Source organism: Ochotona curzoniae, unplaced genomic scaffold (genome assembly GCF_017591425.1).
Source record: "Ochotona curzoniae isolate NIBS_2020 unplaced genomic scaffold, NIBS_Ocur_1.0 contig_430, whole genome shotgun sequence".
NCBI lineage: Eukaryota > Metazoa > Chordata > Mammalia > Lagomorpha > Ochotonidae > Ochotona > Ochotona curzoniae.
The window spans coordinates 298,368-315,038 of NW_024466219.1; the positions used below are offsets into that span (position 1 = coordinate 298,368).

At 52.1% G+C, this 16,671-nt stretch overlaps 1 protein-coding gene across 3 annotated transcripts in view; it reads left to right on the forward strand.

Annotated features, from left to right (window-relative positions):
- CACNA1E (calcium voltage-gated channel subunit alpha1 E) overlaps window positions 1-16,671 on the forward strand; it is a 167,676-nt gene that overhangs the window by 128,786 nt on the left and 22,219 nt on the right. For all 3 annotated transcript variants that reach the window (XM_040985335.1, XM_040985336.1, XM_040985338.1), the window contains 7 exons: window positions 6,443-6,454; window positions 7,909-8,005; window positions 10,264-10,424; window positions 12,174-12,311; window positions 12,816-13,017; window positions 13,580-13,744; window positions 14,180-14,290. In XM_040985335.1, coding sequence (XP_040841269.1) covers window positions 6,443-6,454; window positions 7,909-8,005; window positions 10,264-10,424; window positions 12,174-12,311; window positions 12,816-13,017; window positions 13,580-13,744; window positions 14,180-14,290 — 886 coding nt within the window. The remainder of the gene's footprint in view (window positions 1-6,442; window positions 6,455-7,908; window positions 8,006-10,263; window positions 10,425-12,173; window positions 12,312-12,815; window positions 13,018-13,579; window positions 13,745-14,179; window positions 14,291-16,671) is intronic.

Sequence of the window (16,671 nt, forward strand, 5' to 3'; positions counted from 1 at the left end):
CTAACAGGGAGGGACTGTTCCAGAGGGTTGCTTTGTCCACCCAACCTGCTGCTGCAGAGGCCTGTGCTGCCTCCATGTATGTTGTCCATGACATATATGGTGTCTGTGTGGTGGCTGCACATGTGGAGTACAGGGCTTCATTATGATGAAGGCCTGGTAGATCCCAAATGGGAACCTCGTGGACTGTGGAAGAGGGAGTGGAAAGTGCTCTTCAAGAATGGGTCATCAGGGCAGGCAGTAGCTGTCCCTCACTGCCTGCCCACCCTGACATGGTTACGCATGTGTGAGTGTGCAGGTCTCCCGACGTACGCCCGGCTCTCTGCAGAGAAGGTGTGGCTGGCTGTAGATGCACGGGCTGCACCTGTGCTACTGAGCTGAGTTGGGTGAAGCCTGGCAAGCAGCACATGTCTCAGTGTTTCTGACTGAGAGGGGGCTTGTCCGGGATTGGCCTTTCCAGTCTCCTCGCACCCTTTCACCATCACTGTACCTCACGATGGGGAAACGGAGATGGTTACGGCCTTGGCATTTCTGGTCTCTGCAGGTCAGGCATGTACTCTCACTCTAGGGAGCCCCCAGACTCAGTGGCATGGAAGGAGGCCATGTGACCACAGTGTGGTGTGCGGGTCCCACACGGGGAGGTCAGGGATGTCTGCAGCCTTGCTTCTTGTGGCTTTCTTGTGTGGGTAGGATCAGGACAGCATCTGCGCATGTGTGTCTTGCTTGTATTATATTGCTTGTATTATATTGTGGAGGCATATGTGAGTGCATTGTGAATGTTCATGCTTGTATTTCATGTATGCATGCATGTGTGAGGTTGCATGTACCTGTGCAACCTGTGTGTGTGCATGTGTGCAGTGTCTGTTCTCTGCAGTATGCCCAGGTGTCTCTGTGCACATTCTACCTCCACGTGCGCACATGTGTGCATGTGTGTTTTTTTGTGTATACGTGTGCAGTGTTTGTTCTCTGCAGTATGCCCTGGTGTCTCTGTGTACATTCTACCTCCACGTGCATGTGTGTGTGTGCATGTGTGCAGTGTCTGTATACGTGTGCAGGTGTTTTCTGCAGTATGTCCGCGTGTCTCTGTGCACATTCTACCTCCACGTGCGCACGTGTGTGTGCATGTGTGTATGTGTGCAGTGTCTGTTCTCTGCAGTATGCCCAAGTGTCTCTGTGCACATTCTACCTCCTCGTACATGTGTGTGTGTGCATGTGTGTATGTCTGTATACGTGTGCAGTGTCTGTTCTCTGCAGTATGCCCAGGTGTCTCTGTGCACATTCTACCTCCACGTGCATGTGTGTGTGTGCATGTGTGCAGTGTCTGTATACGTGTGCAGGTGTTTTCTGCAGTATGCCCAGGTGTCTCTGTGCACATTCTACCTCCTCGTACATGTGTGTGTGTGTGTATACGTGTGCAGTGTCTGTTCTCTGCAGTATGCCCAAGTGTCTCTGTGCACATTCTACCTCCACGTGCATGTGTGTGTGTGCATGTGTGTATGTCTGTGTACGTGTGCAGGTGTTTTCTGCAGTATGCCCGGTGTCTCTGTGCACATTCTACCTCCTCGTGCATGTGCATGTGTGTGTGTGCATGTGTGCAGTGTCTGTATACGTGTGCAGGTGTTTTCTGCAGTATGCCCAAGTGTCTCTGTGCACATTCTATCTCCACGTGCATGTGTGTGTGTGTGTGTGTGTGTGTGTGTGCAGTGTCTGTTTACGTGTGCAGGTGTTCTCTGCAGTATGCCCGGGTGTCTCTGTGCACATTCTACCTCCACGTGCATGTGTGTGTGTGTGTGCATGTGTGTATGTCTGTATACGTGTGCAGGTGTTCTCTGCAGTATGCCCAGGTGTCTCTGTGCACATTCTACATCCACATGCATGAGTGTGTGTGCGTGTGTGTATGTCTGCACTCCACCCAGGACACTTTCTCCACTGCTCTGTGTCTCGTTAGCTCAGCTCAGGCACTGGGTGAGTGTGCCCAGCTTGGATTCTAAGTATTCAGCTACAGCTTGTGATTGTTCGTCAGTATACAGATTTTCAGGAAAACTGCCAATGATTCTGTCTCTACCTTCTCCCTCCAGCAGTAGGTCCCACAGGTTCTGGAGGCTAGTACCAGAGTGCCCTGTTGCCCTTTGGCCTTGGGACACAGGGTGAGACTAGGACTTCCAGCCTATGGGGACCTGGTTCACAGCCACACTTGGGCCACCTAGTCCTTGGCTAGAAAGGAAACATGAGGCTGTGTACCACGGAGGCTGGAGGGGAAAGGTGCCCCAAGTAGTTTGCACTGCCCTCCTCATCCATCTAGGAAAGCCCAAGGTCAGGCAGGCTGCAGGGGCTAGAGAGGAGGCAGGCCTCAGGCTACTGTGCCCAGCAGCAAACCTGCATGTGTCATGTCTGGGAGAGCATGGTTGCAAGTGAGAGACCCACCCTGGGTGTGTACCTGAGGCCCTGGCTGTGGGTGTGAGTGCCCAAAGCCTCCTTGATGCCACAGCACAGGCTCGGAGAGACATGGCCCTAACTGGGAGTTCAGAGTAAACTATTGAACCGAATAAGATAAAAGCAGAGTATACAGAAGACTCCACAGCCTGGGGCTCCCAGCCTGCATAGGAGGCAGAGTCCCACAGCCTGAGGCTCTGGGCCACCACAGGTGAGGGGAACCCCCACAGCCTTAAGGCTCCTAGCCTACATGGAGCAGCATGGGTTTCCCAGCCAGTACAGCACTGGGTTTCCCAGCCAGTACAGGCAGGAGAAACCACCACAGCCCTGGGGATAAGCCCTTCATGGTGCTATTGATTTGAACGTAGCTTTGAAATTTACTTGGAACAGGCTTCCAGATAGTCCTACCTAGACTGAGTGACCTGCAAGCCCTCTGAGGGCCCACGTCCACGGGGACAAATCCATCTCCAGCTCAGGGAATCTTGGTGCAACTTGAGCTCACACTGAGGCCTCCTCAGAAAGACCAGCAACAAGGAGTCTGGCGGCCACAGGAGGAGTGCACCAGGGCACTGTGCCCCTGAGGTCTGAGACTTCTTTCACTTGTTCGCTTCTCAGGGCTGGGCCAGAGGGCTACCCAGGATAGGGTGTACAGCTGCTCTCAGGAGTATATAAGCACAGAGGTGAGACCAGGAGAGGATGGGTGGCAATTCTCGGAGGCCCATGGGCAGAAGCCACAACTGCATGAACCCTGGGTTCTGTTCTGAGAGCAGAGGATGGCCATAGGTGCAGAACCCCTGGGTGACCCTGGGAGGTGCTGTAGTATGGACAAGGAGCAGAAGCCACTGGTGCTGACTTAGCTTTTTGCCAGCAGGTGAGGCTGGTGTGACCTGCTTACCCCAGCAAGAAGGCCCTGCTGCCTCCTCTCCTCAGGCTAGGGGTTGGTTAACAAGCTTTTCTTGAGCTTCAGCATTTTCTGTTGTGTTAAGTTCTCCTCTACCTGTGAGGTGGTGTTGGTTTTGGGCCATGGAACCTTCAAGGTCAAAATGTGACAATTCTCTGTCTATAGTCCTCCTGTGAGGCCTGTGGGTGGGTGTAGAAGGCACCCAGAGCCACTTGCCTTGATTTCCCCCCCCCCAAATTTATTTATTTGAATGGCAGAGTTACAAAGAGTGGGAAGAAGAGATCATATACCTGATAGTTCACTCTCCAAGTGGCCCACAGCTAGGAGCTTCTGCCAGGTCTCCTGTGTGAGGACAGGGTCCCAAAGCTGTGGACCATCTTCTGCTTTCCCCAGCCATAAGTGGGGAACTGGATCAGAAGTCCTTGAATTGGTGCCCACGAGGTTGCCAGTGCTGCAGACAACTCTTCTGTCCACTGTGCTACAGCACTGGCCTCCTTCTGTGTGCTGTCTCTTCCACTGGTGGGAGGTGGGGGACTGTAGGCTTAAGATTTTATCTCAGAAGCTGTGGGGCTCCTTTACTGTCAGGCCTTAGTGAAAGCTTTCAATGGAAATGAATGTGGCTAAATAGTTGGCCCAACTGAGTGCCAAAGAAAAGTGAGAACAGTGAAGCCCAGTGGTGAAATTAGGCTCAGTACTAATGTTAGGAACACTTTAAACCCAGTTGAGGTGTCGTGGTGTGTTAGGCTATTCCATATTGGGCTGCCTGCTTTGGGGTCCTGGTTACTCCACACTTAACCCAGATTCCTGTGAGTGCAGTTGGGAGGCCATAGATGCTGATTCAAGTGGTGGGGCACTTGTCAACCCTGGGAGAGACCCAAATTGCACCTCTGCTTCTGGTTTTGGACTGACTCAGCCCTGGCTGTCAAAAGCATTTGCGGAGTGAACCAGCAGATGAAACATCTATATTGGTGTCTCTGTGTCTTACAAACAAACAAAAGATTGAAACAAAGCCAGATAAAATATTGCTAATTGATTACACAATATAAAAATAATCTAATAATACATTCAGTAACAAGAGCAAATATTTGTGTGATGGGCAATAAAAATCACATGTAATTTTCCAGAACAATGCCTAAAGATAGGGAAAAAAAAACTCGCCTTCCAGATTTCTGGGGGAATTGAGACACACTGTGGTCTGGTCAAAACAAATGGCTTAGACTCAACAACCTGTAGCCAGACACGCCACCTACTGTCCCTCACTGCCCATCTCCCCGTCTGCCCTCCCTCGCTGCCCATCTCCCCATCTGCGCTCCCTCACTGCCCATCTCCCCATCTGCGCTCCCTCACTGCCCGCCCCCTCATCTGCCCTCCCTCACTGCCTGTCCCCCGTCTGCCCTCCCTCACTGCCCGTCCCCCTGTCTGCCCTCCCTCACTTCCCGTCCCCCCATCTACTCTCCCTCATTGCCTGTCTCCCCATCTTTACCCCTCCAGTGTAATTTCCCAGTCTGGTCTAGTCCCATAGTAGAAACTGCAGAGGTGGGCTCTTGTCTGCAGTATGGAGTTTGATGTGTTCCTGTGAGAAACTCAGTAAAGAAGGCTTAGGTTGCCTAGGGAGCCTCCTACAGCTTGTGTGCCTGTCGAATTGGACAGCTGCTCACATGATACTGAGGCCAGGAGTGTCATGCAGGATCCCCAGTTGTCAAAGCATGGTGAACATGAACCAGAAGTGACTTAGATTCTGTCCTGTGACATGTCAGTAGGGTTGTTATGGGTACCCTTTCAGATGCCCTTGACAGGCCCCTGAGACAAAGTATGGGTTGAGGAGAAATAGAGCCTGCAGTGTGAGCTTCCTAGTCTATGTCCTAAGGTCTGCAAGACTGACCTGTGTGTTTTCCTGTGGCAAGGGGTGAGACATTGTCACTGAGTAGGCAGTCTCTTTCTGAGAGCCCTCCCTCTCCCTGTGGCGGCCTGCACCTGTGTGCATGGTGACTCGAGTCAGCCTGCCCTCCTGCACAGGTACGTCCTAGGAGGCTGGCAGCCTCATGTGTTTGCAATCTGGTGCCTAGCACCACACCTGGTATGGATGCATGGTATGTGAGCAAACATGGTGTGTGTGTGTGTGTGTGTGTGTGTGTAATCCACCATCTAATGCAGCATGTGTGTTTGGCTATCCACTGCATGTCTCATGTAATGCAGTGTGTATTGCTAACCCACCACAGATCCAGTCTAATGCAGCATGTGTGTGAGGATAACCCACCACATGCCCAGTGTAGTGCACAAGTGTGAGCTGACCCACTACATGCTCCACGTAATGCAGCATTTTTTGTGTGTGGCAGACCCACCACACATCCAGTCTAATACAATGTGTGAGCTGACCCAACACACCCAGTCTAATACAGTATGTGGGCTGACCTGCCACATGTTTCATCTTGTAAATAAGGTCACAGCTCACGAAGATGGGAGTTCATCACACCAAGGGTTCCAGGTCTGTCTCTCACTCCCAAATCAGTGTCCACCTAGCACTGTTTCTGGCAGTCTCACTGTCACCATGGCACTGGTGCTGAGGCACATGGGAAGTGTTTGCTGGTAGCCTAGCTGTGAGTGTGTCTGTCTCGAGGATGATGCTGGTCTTGCATTCCCACCTCTGGTGGAGCTGCAGGCGGTGTGTAAGCAGCTCCCAGTGGGCAGCCGCTGCCTGGTTTTGTTGAGAAGTGGCATGTGTGAGGGGCAGCAAGAGGCAAGCCCTTACTCTGAGCTGACAAATGAGAGTTCACAGTGGCCCCTGCAGTGGGCCAGGCTGTCCCTCATGGATGACCTCCTGTGTGACCGAGGCTGTGATGGAAGCAAGTTCCCTGGGACAGGATGAATGGCCCCAGTAGCTGGGCCTCTCTGTGAAGCCTGTGTCCCTCAGATGGGGCCCCGAGGAGGAGTGTGGTGCCTGTGAGCTATCAGCTAGGGACAGCTTCGTGGTGCAGAGTCCGTGAGTGCCAAGGCCGTGGTAGGCCCTAGCACCGTGCCTTTGTGAACCTACATTTCTCACTGCTTTGCTGACAACTTTCTTCTCTCCCTATGCCCGCCCTGTGCTGCCTGCCTCGGATTGGATTCGCATAGGAATGCTCTGGGGTAAATCTGTTTGATTTTCTTTGAAGCAAAAGATATGGGGGCGGGTTGAAGGAAGGAGAACTGTGCTGAGAACAGGGTGCTGGATGTGCGAGTGGTGTCTTCACTGCTACCCACGAGATCCATCAGCAGCTGCCAGACCTGGGGAAGGAGTATTCTTGTCCTGGGTTTGGGCTTCCTTAAGTACCTCTTGTAGATGTGCAGTGGGTGAACCTCTTACAGAGCAGAGGGAGCAACCTGTTATAGCAGGGGTGAGGGGAGATTGTTATAGTAGGTAGGGAGCCTGTTACAACAGGGAAGGGCTGTTATAGCATGGGTGGAGCCTGTTACAGCAAAACATTCCTTGGACCCTGAGTCCCCCAGGACCAAGGGTCACTCCGCTATGAGTCCTCCTGCCTGGGCTTGGGAGCAGTGACTCACACATCATGATGTGTGCCAAGTACAGGATCATCTCATGGGTTTCCTGGGGTCTTTTCCTCTCTTCTATGGCCCTGGTGGGATGATGTGGATGGAGCAGGCAGCTTCCTACTGATGCCAGCATCCCACTCCTGCATGGGTCACATGGTGAGGATCTAGGCCAGAGACTCCCTCATGGCTCAGCCTCCTCTCCTAACCATCTGTGCTTTCCCAAGTGAAATTATTTAAATGGGATGCAAAGAGCTCCAGGGATGAGCAGAGAGGAATGGGAAATGCAAGTTGATTATTCATTTCATTCCTAGAAATCAAGGAGGACGGAGAGTGCCGGGCAGCAAGGTGGCCAGAGAGCTGCTGCTGACTGGCCGGGTGGGTGCTGGCATCTCACTGGGTAGGAGCCCTTGAATAGGGACCTGCAAGATAGCTGCTGGTGGAAGCAACCCAGGGACAGGGCTTGCACTTCCCTGGCCTCCCACCTACTCTCTTACATCCTCCCCTCCTGGCTGTTCATCCCCTCAGCCACCCTTCTCCAGTTTTCCTGCCGGCTCTCTTCCCTGTCCCCCTCCCAGTGTCTCTTGTATGTGTGAGCTGTACAGAGCCAAGCCTTGGGAAGACCACACTCCTGATGTGTTCCAGTCAGCAGGTGTCATCTGGAAGGTTCTGGAAAATGTCTTGGGAAGCACAATGATGTGCAGATTGGCTGTGGTCCTGTGGGTGGTCGACGGGTCTTTCCCAGCACTTTGCTCCTATGGTGAAGGGCACTGAACAGTAGGATAGAGATAGGGTAGAGAGTGAGGAAGAGTCTGAATATGCATAGGTTCATACAGTGTGTGTGCGTGTACGCGTGTGTGCATATATATGTGTGCATATATTTGTGTGTGCATATGCGTGTCTGTGTGTGTATATGTGTATATGCATGCAGGGAGCAGCAGGGAGGAATCTGCTTGGATACAGTTCCTGGCCTCCTGCTCCCTGCCCCTTCACCCCTTGTGCTAGGACAGACCTGGGAATGTGGCTTTTCTTTCTTACCTGCACCCCTGCAGGACCAACAAGGGGCGTGACATCAAGACCATTAAGTCACTACGAGTGCTACGTGTGTTGCGGCCACTGAAGACCATCAAGCGCCTGCCCAAGCTCAAGGTGAGGTGCCTCAGCCCATGTGCCATGCTCACTGCACCTATATGTACCTGCTACATGCCTGCCCTGACCATGCCTGGAAGTTGAGCTGGTTTTCCTTTGTGGAAGCCAAGGGCCTTTGTCTCAAAGGAAAATGACCGCTGTCCAAAGATATATATACACGGGGCTTTGCGTGTGGGAACCACATGGTATGTGGGAGCCATGTGGCTCTCGTCTGTCTGCAGGTGATCCAAAATTGACAGCAGAGCGCTTCGTGTGCTGTCTCTGCACCTAGGGCAGCAGGTGACCTGGATGGTTTCCCTCAGGTCATCCTAGAGCTGGAAAGCAGTTTCTGTGGATGAGGACAGACACAGCCCGTTTCCCCAGAGGGCGAACACAAGGGAGGTGCTCACCAGGGTCTGTGCCTGATCCAGGGCCTGAGGCTCTGCCTCCCTGGAGCCTTGCTACCCTCAAAGTGGGCTTGCCTCTGCCCGCCCCTCCAGCCCCTGCCCCACATGCTGGTGACAATGGGGTGAAGGTCCATGGGAACACCTCACCTCCTCCCAGGTTCCTGGAATGAGAGCCAGGGCCCTTCAGCCCACGTGCTGCCAGCCAGACGGGCCTTACACCTACGTGCATCCTGAGGCACATGTGGAGACCTGTGGAACTGTGAGCTTCCCATGGGCCACCTATGTCAGGACCTACCTGGCTGCTTCCTACAAATGCAGGCTTCCAGGCCACTCTCAACACTGCCAGGTTCCTGCTGGCCCACCACAACCTCCCTGCCACCCCAGGCTGTCTGGGCTGGGTTGAGCTCCCAAACCCGCTCTCCGGGCACTATGGATGTGGCCTCATGGATAGGGGCCCAGGGTGCCCCTCAGCCGTGGGACTAGGGTGTCAGAACTCCTGAACATCCCATCTCCTTAATGGACAACACTCTGTCCCTCAGGTGTACTGTGGACAAAGGGAGCCAACCTTGGGGACCTCCAGTGGCCCCAGTGCCTAAGCACCAAGATGCCAGGACTACTTTTGGCTTTTCAGCCCTGGCTCCCTGCTGGGTTTTTGCCCTTTGATATTGCCTGGCCCTAGAATGCCACAAGGAAGAGTTCAAACAACCCAGATTGGATGGAAGAGAAGTCACTTCTGCAAGCCCCCTGCTGCCTGAGATGTGATCTCCTCCTGCACAGTCCAGCCCAGGGATGATGGCCCAGGTGCTCCCTGGCTCTCTGTCTGTCAGGTGTACCCCAGAAGCATCTGTTCCTCCTGGTAGAGTACCTTGCATGGTGTGTCTGGCCTGCACCTGGGCACTGGACACTGTCCTCTTGGCTGGGAAGCGTATTACCTGGCTGCCTGGGCCCCTGACCTGTTAGCCTTTCATTGGACCCTGTGGATTTCAAACAAGACACTTGGCAGAACCATGACCAAAGCCACTGCATGCCACTGCCTGCTGAGCTGGTTCCTCCCTGTGTGATGTGGTTATCTGAAACTCCCCAGAATAGCTTGACACCCAGTACCCTGCAGTACAGGGTGGATGAGCCCAACACTGCCTGTCCCCGACCAGCCTACTGGAGGGCAAGGCTTCAGGGTGTAAAACACAAACCCTGGGAGAAAACATGGCAGGTTCCCATGTAACTCCACATGGCTTAGGGCTTGGGATAAAGACTCTAGAGACCTTAGTGGGTGGGGTGGGGGCATTGGTTCTGAGCATCCAGGCTCTGTGTCTAGGACATCACTGCACCCTTGCCCTGTTGATGTCCATGCTGGGCAGAGCTTGGCCAGCAGAGCTGAGTACACACAGATACAGAGCAGATGTGCCCCTTTCCAGTAGAGACAGTGACACAAGAAGCTTGGAAACAAATCAGGGAATGTGGCTCACTGTGGGGAACGCAGCTTAGTAGACACCAGTAACGGGAACTGTGTGGTAGTAGACACAAATTTGGTAACTGTGAAGATCCCTCCCAACTCCAAATGCTATGAGCACCCCGCGGAGCATCCTGACCTGAGTTGGTATACATCCAGGACAACCTGGAGACTGGGCTTAGGCCCTGGGGTAGCCTCTTGATAGAACTGGTTCAGCTCTGGTCTGGGGTTCAGGCCTCAGAGGGGCTCAACTGTATGGCCTATCATGGTCCACAAGCCCTCAGGCTCTTGTCATGCACCATGCAATGACCCTACCAGCTCAGATCCCACAGACTGCCATTGTCTAGGGGTCATGGGCTCATGCCCAGGGTTCTGCCCTGCCTGAAACCTTGGGCTCACACCTGGGCTCTGCCCCTCTGTAGGCCGTGTTTGACTGTGTGGTGACCTCCCTAAAGAACGTCTTCAACATCCTCATCGTGTACAAGCTCTTCATGTTCATCTTCGCCGTGATTGCCGTGCAACTCTTCAAGGGAAAGTTCTTCTACTGCACAGACAGCTCCAAGGACACGGAGAAGGAGTGCATGTGAGTGCCCAAGTAGAGCACATATGTATACCACACACAGTGTACCCCATACAGAACACACAGGAACACAAACACAGTGCACCCCACACACAGTGTCCCTCACACGCAGTATATTCCACACAGTGTCCCTCATACCCTATGGACCTCACACTCTGTGTACCTCACAGTGTATCCCATACACAATGTCCCTCACACTCAGTGTAACTTATATACAATGTCCCTCACTCACACACAGTGTACCCCATACACAGTGTACCTTCACAGTGTACCACACATAGTGTATCCAACACCGTGTATCTCACACACAGCATACACCACACACACTGTACCCCCACACTCAATGTACCTCACACAGCATATATACCCCACACAGTGACCCTCACATACAGTGTCCCCAAGCACAATATCCCTCATGTAGTGTACCACACACATTGTACCCCACAGACAGCATACCTCACACACATTGCACCTCACACAGTGTACCAACACAGTGTCTCTCACACCTCATGTACCTCACACACAGTGTAACTTACACACAATGTACCTCACAGTGTCCCCCCCACACAGTGACCTTCATACACAGTGTACTCCACCCACAGTGTCCTTCACAGTGTACCACACACATAGTGTTCCTCACACACAGTGACCCTCACACACAGTATCTTTCACACAGTGTACCACACACAGTGTCCCTCACAGTGTATCCTACACACAGTGTATCCCACACACAGTGCCCCTCACAGTGTACCCCACATACAGTGTACTCCTACGCAGTGCACCACACAGTGTCATTCACACAGTGTACCACACACAGTGTCCCTCACAGTGTATCCTACACACAGTGTCCCTCACGCACAGAGTACCCCCTATGCAGTGTACCACATAGTGTCATTCACACACAGTGTACCACACATAGTGTCCATCACAGTGTATCCCACTCAGTGTCCCTCACACAGTGTACCCCACACACAATGTCCCTCACACATCTTTCTCCTCACATACAGTGTACCCCACATACAACGTACCTCATAGAGTACCTCATACACAGTGTACTCTACATACAGTAATAAGCCTCATACACTAAGCACATGTGCATGCTTTCTGCCTCGACCTTCTTTGTGTGACTCCTACAGCCTCCAGGTCCCACTGTTGCTCCTTCTCCTTCACTGGGTTCCTTTTCTCTGAGCAGAAAGACACAATAGGAATTTAGCAACTTGCATGGAGCCCCTCCCTTTGTCACACATGTCACTGAACATTCTTGTGAACATTCATGTTAATTCTCCACCATCTACCAAGATGTGTTTAGGACATTGTACATGTGGAAGCTAAGCTCAGCACAAGGTTACAGAGCCACTAGACAGGGACGGTTTTGATCTCACATCTACAGGATAGAAATGTCATTTTTATTCCATAATGATACCTATCCATAGTGAAATTGCTACTACTGTGTGATGATTTGATCACCATTGGCTACTCCATTGGAAGCTGTGGGCTCCCCTGCCTGCTACCAGGCGTATGGAAAATTAAATTGTGGACATCCCTGATGTCTCTGGTCACCTGCCTGCCCATGAAGTGTAGTGATGGCCTCTTCTGCTGATGTTGCTGCTCTCTGATATGTCATTGTAGTGGACATGGCCTGACATCTGTGCAGGGTCCTGTCTACTACATCACTCACCTGTGCAGGCTGTGTCCACAGATGTGACTAATAATTGTTGATCCTGCTGACACCACACTTCTGCCTGCTTTCAGAGGAAACTATGTGGATCATGAGAAAAATAAGATGGAGGTAAAGGGCCGGGAATGGAAGCGCCACGAGTTCCACTATGACAACATCATCTGGGCTCTGCTGACCCTCTTCACTGTCTCTACGGGGGAAGGATGGCCTCAGTGAGTGATGGTTGAGTCGAGTGGGGCAGAACCATGTAGTTGTCTCTAGCTGGGCAAGGCTGACCCTCAGTTAGCATCCCAGGAAACAAGTAGCTATGGGAGAGTGAGACAGTCTGAAGGGAGAAGAACAAAAAAATGCTTCTAGCAGAATTGGGAAAGGACTGACAAAGTTGGAGATGGATTTACAGCTCTTGTGTTTTGGCAGTTACTGAGGGCTTGAATGGAGCTGTCCTGTTCCTGGAGAGAAGATAGGTTTCCAGTAGTTCACCACTAGGAGAGCCCCAAGGGCTTCAAGGGTTTGCAGGTTCATCTCGAGGCGTGATGTAAGGGTCATCTGTAGAAATGCTTAGGAGTTGGGGAAGAGTCGTGTGCCAGGGACTCCCTGTCAAGCTGGATGTGGATCTAGGAGAGCAGCAGTTAGGACCACGTGAGGACCCAACCCCAGGGTACATCTGCTGCAGGAGCCCAGGCCAGCAGCCAGCCTTGCCCTGCTCTGTCCCTCAGGGTTCTACAGCATTCTGTGGATGTGACTGAGGAAGACCGAGGCCCAAGCCGCAGCAACCGCATGGAGATGTCCATTTTCTACGTGGTGTACTTCGTAGTCTTCCCATTCTTTTTTGTTAACATCTTTGTGGCTCTCATCATCATCACATTCCAGGAGCAAGGGGACAAGATGATGGAGGAGTGCAGCTTGGAAAAGAATGAGGTGCCTGTGCAGACTGGGTGGGTGGGGTGGGGGCCAGAGGGGGCAGAACCATGGAGAAAAGACAAAGAAGTCTGTTTCAGGCCCTGAGCACTTGTCTCTTGGGTGGACTGGTGTGAGGTACAGACAACTGGCTGGGAGGCAGTGGAAGGACAAGTGCACCCCCATAGTAATGTGAAGAGGGGGTCCTGTGCGGCATGTGCGGGATGTCCGGGAGTGAGTCATAGAGCTGCTTCTCTGGCAGCCAGCACAATTCTGGCCTCTGGTGGGGTCTCTGTGATATGGAGCTGAGCTAGGAACTGCTGAGAGCTGCAAGGAAGATAGCAGAATGCCATGCAGGTCTCCAGGCAGGCAGACTGGACTTCCAGGCCAGGGAAGGCTTCCACTCCAAATGTCAGCCTTTGCTGGGTGGAGCAGCTTCCTCAGTGCTATGAAGTCTCACTCCAGGGGTAGCTCCTGTGGCCACTTCAGCTCTTGCCTGTGCAGCCCTGCCCTTTGACACACCAGTCCCTTCCAGCCACTCCCAGAGAACCCACTGTAGACTAACCCCGCAACTTGCCTACAGAGAGCATGCATCGACTTTGCAATCAGCGCCAAGCCTCTCACCCGCTACATGCCACAGAACAGGCACACCTTCCAGTACCGTGTGTGGCACTTTGTGGTGTCCCCATCCTTTGAGTATACCATCATGGCAATGATCGCCTTGAACACTGTCGTGCTGATGATGAAGGTGAGCCATGACCCTGGCCTCTGCACACATACTGCCCACCCTATCCCACTTCTCCGAATGCCTCAGTGGGTGGTCTGCTGCCTCTCACTGCTTTTGCCTCATGACATCTTTGTACTTTGATCTTGTTTGGTTATCCAGACTCTGGGAACTGTGGTTCACTGGGTGCACAGGGTGTGGAAGAGTGGAGGTGGTGGGATCTACTTCCAACAATGGAGAATGCCAGCTGAAGCCTGAGTGCAGAAGAGCTCCCTCCCAAGGAAGTGCCTCTACCTTGCCCCCACCCCAGACTGTTCTGCCAGGGTCTAGGCAGTCTGGGTGTGTTTTCTTGTTTAGCTGTCTCTTCCCACACCTGGTAACAACATGGCCTGCAGGCAGGCTGGGGTGGTCCACCTGCAGCCCCTGTGGCTCTAACTTGCTCTCTTCTCTCCCTGGCAGTACTACTCTGCCCCCTGCACCTATGAGCTAGCCCTCAAGTACCTGAACATCGCCTTCACCATGGTGTTCTCCCTGGAGTGCATTCTGAAGGTCATTGCTTTTGGCTTCTTGGTAAGTGGCTGAGCCTCTCCCTTGTCTGGAATGGGTCATGCTACTCTGGAAGTGGCCCCAGCTCTGACTGCAGCTCATGCTGCTGCTCAGTGGACAGCCACTGAGATGACACGGGCTGGGCCACATCCCCTGGCTTCCCACTGGTACATCCACCAGTCCCTTCTGCTGGATTCTGTGAGTAGTTGGGGGTTGGCATGGATACTGCTGGACATGCAGTTTACTTCAGAATCCTGGACAAAGAAGGAAAGAGCCAGTGTTTGGGTGCTAATTACTGGCAAAGGGGTCACAAAGAGCGAATTCTGATAGTGAAAATGGTTCATTCTGCCTGTGTGCATAAGGACCATGACCTTTGAGGGTATATGGCAGGGAGATCCTTCAGTTAGGTTGTGGGGGATGGGGGCTAGATATAAGTCTGGTGTGAACCCTCCTCTCACCTCTCAGCTGTTCATCAAACTCGTTTGGCTGATGCTTTTTCTGATGTTCCAAGTGTCAGGAAAACCCAGACCCTTCACCTATCCCTCTGAGGCCTTCCACTTGGCAGAGTGTGTGAGCCCATCTGACACTGCTCCACTCTGCCCAGGGGCAGGGCTGCCCTCAGATCCAGAGCATGGAAGCTTTTGCTGCTCTTGTGAAACAGCTCTATCTGGGTTTAGCCGGAACAGGGACTCAGGCAGGTTTGATTCCTATGAACAACGGCTGTGAGGGTTGCTACTCACTGCATAGCTGGGATGTGAAGCTGAAGGAATTCCCCAAATGTGGCCATGTTCTGTTCCTGGCTCCATTTTGGGTGTGTGGAGACTTGTGGAAACAAATGAGCAAAGAAACTGAGCAGTTTGCCTTCAGTGAAATCTGGCTGAGGTCGACATTTCTGATGTCTGTGACACATGGCCTCTGCCTTGGCTGTGCATAGCTTACTTGGGCTGAACACGGCTTGCCTGAAGCATTCTGCTCCCACCCTACAAGTCCCCATTCGAGGTCTAGAGGCAGCTTTAGTCCTGGTGAATCTGCCTTTGTGTGAGTTACTTCAGAAAGCTGCTGGTACAATGGACCTATTTATTTTGGTGCAATTAAAGCCTTAGAACCTGTGTGTAGTTTCTTGGTGGTACACATTTCTCATGAGGTATTATAGGAATGCACTAAGTTTGCAGGATGCACAATTCCACTGGCTCTTCTCCATGACTATGAAGCAGACATGGTGTTATGCCATCAGTATTACTGTTGTAAAGGAAGAAACTGAACAGAAAAGTTGTGTAGCTTTGTGAAAGTCACATGGTGAAAGGAGTGGGAGTGGAGAACAGGTGGGAATGAGAGGGTATGGTAGGAGGGAAGGAAGTCACACACCCGAGCAGTGAGTCTTCAATGCCCGCATTGTCTACATGACAAGTATATTTAAATAGGCATCACTGTATTCTCATATGGGTAAATCAGAGATGAGAAAATTTGAGTAGCTTGCACCAAGCACAAAGCAGAGTCAGAATTCTAATCCTGACATCTTTTGACTTCACAGAACACAGTAACTGGATTTATGTGATAATGCACCACATGTGAGGGCCACATGAACTGGTGGTGTCTGAGACAATGGACAGTGCTGACACTATTATGTTTGGTCTGTGCAACATGAGGGTTGGTGTTTTCTTGTTGTGTAAGCACACTGGAGTGCACTCACATGGACTAATATGGCCATAGAATTTTATGGGACTGCATGGAGGGTCTGTTGCCAACTGTAACACCATGTGGAGCGTGTGACTGATGTGAGGCCTGTGGCTGACTGGTACACCGTGTGGAATGTGATCAATGTGAGGCCCATGGCTGACTTGAACACTGTGTGAAGCATGTGAGTGAGCATGTCACTTGTCACTGAGTGGTATACTGTATGGTGCATGTGACTGAGTATGTGGCTTATCCTGACTGGAACAACATATGTTATACAGGACTATACCATGCTTTTCTAGCAAGTGCAAAATTTTGTCTTTCTGTTTAAAGGAGTCACATCTGGGTTTCTCTGGCGCCCGAGTTGCCAGCGAGGCTACTCTTGCACTTGGGGGCCATAGCCAAGTAGTATGAGGGTCACATGGACTCCAGCAATGTGATTCCATGGCAGCTGGTCTGCTTACATAGTGACTGCACACATAGATAGCAAACACAGTATTAATCCCCTGGCTGGGGGATTAATACTATCTGGGGGCTGGGTAAGGGCAAAGGAAGAGTCATGATGCTGCTTAGATGGTGAAATCTACATGAGTTGTGTATGTCTGCAATTTTCTGTGTAGTACTTCTCAACTGCTACTGAACATGGATAACTGAAGCTGTGGAAGGTGGAACTAAGAGTGACGGTGGCTCCTCCAGTACACTACTTCCCATCCCCCAGGCTCAGTTCATGG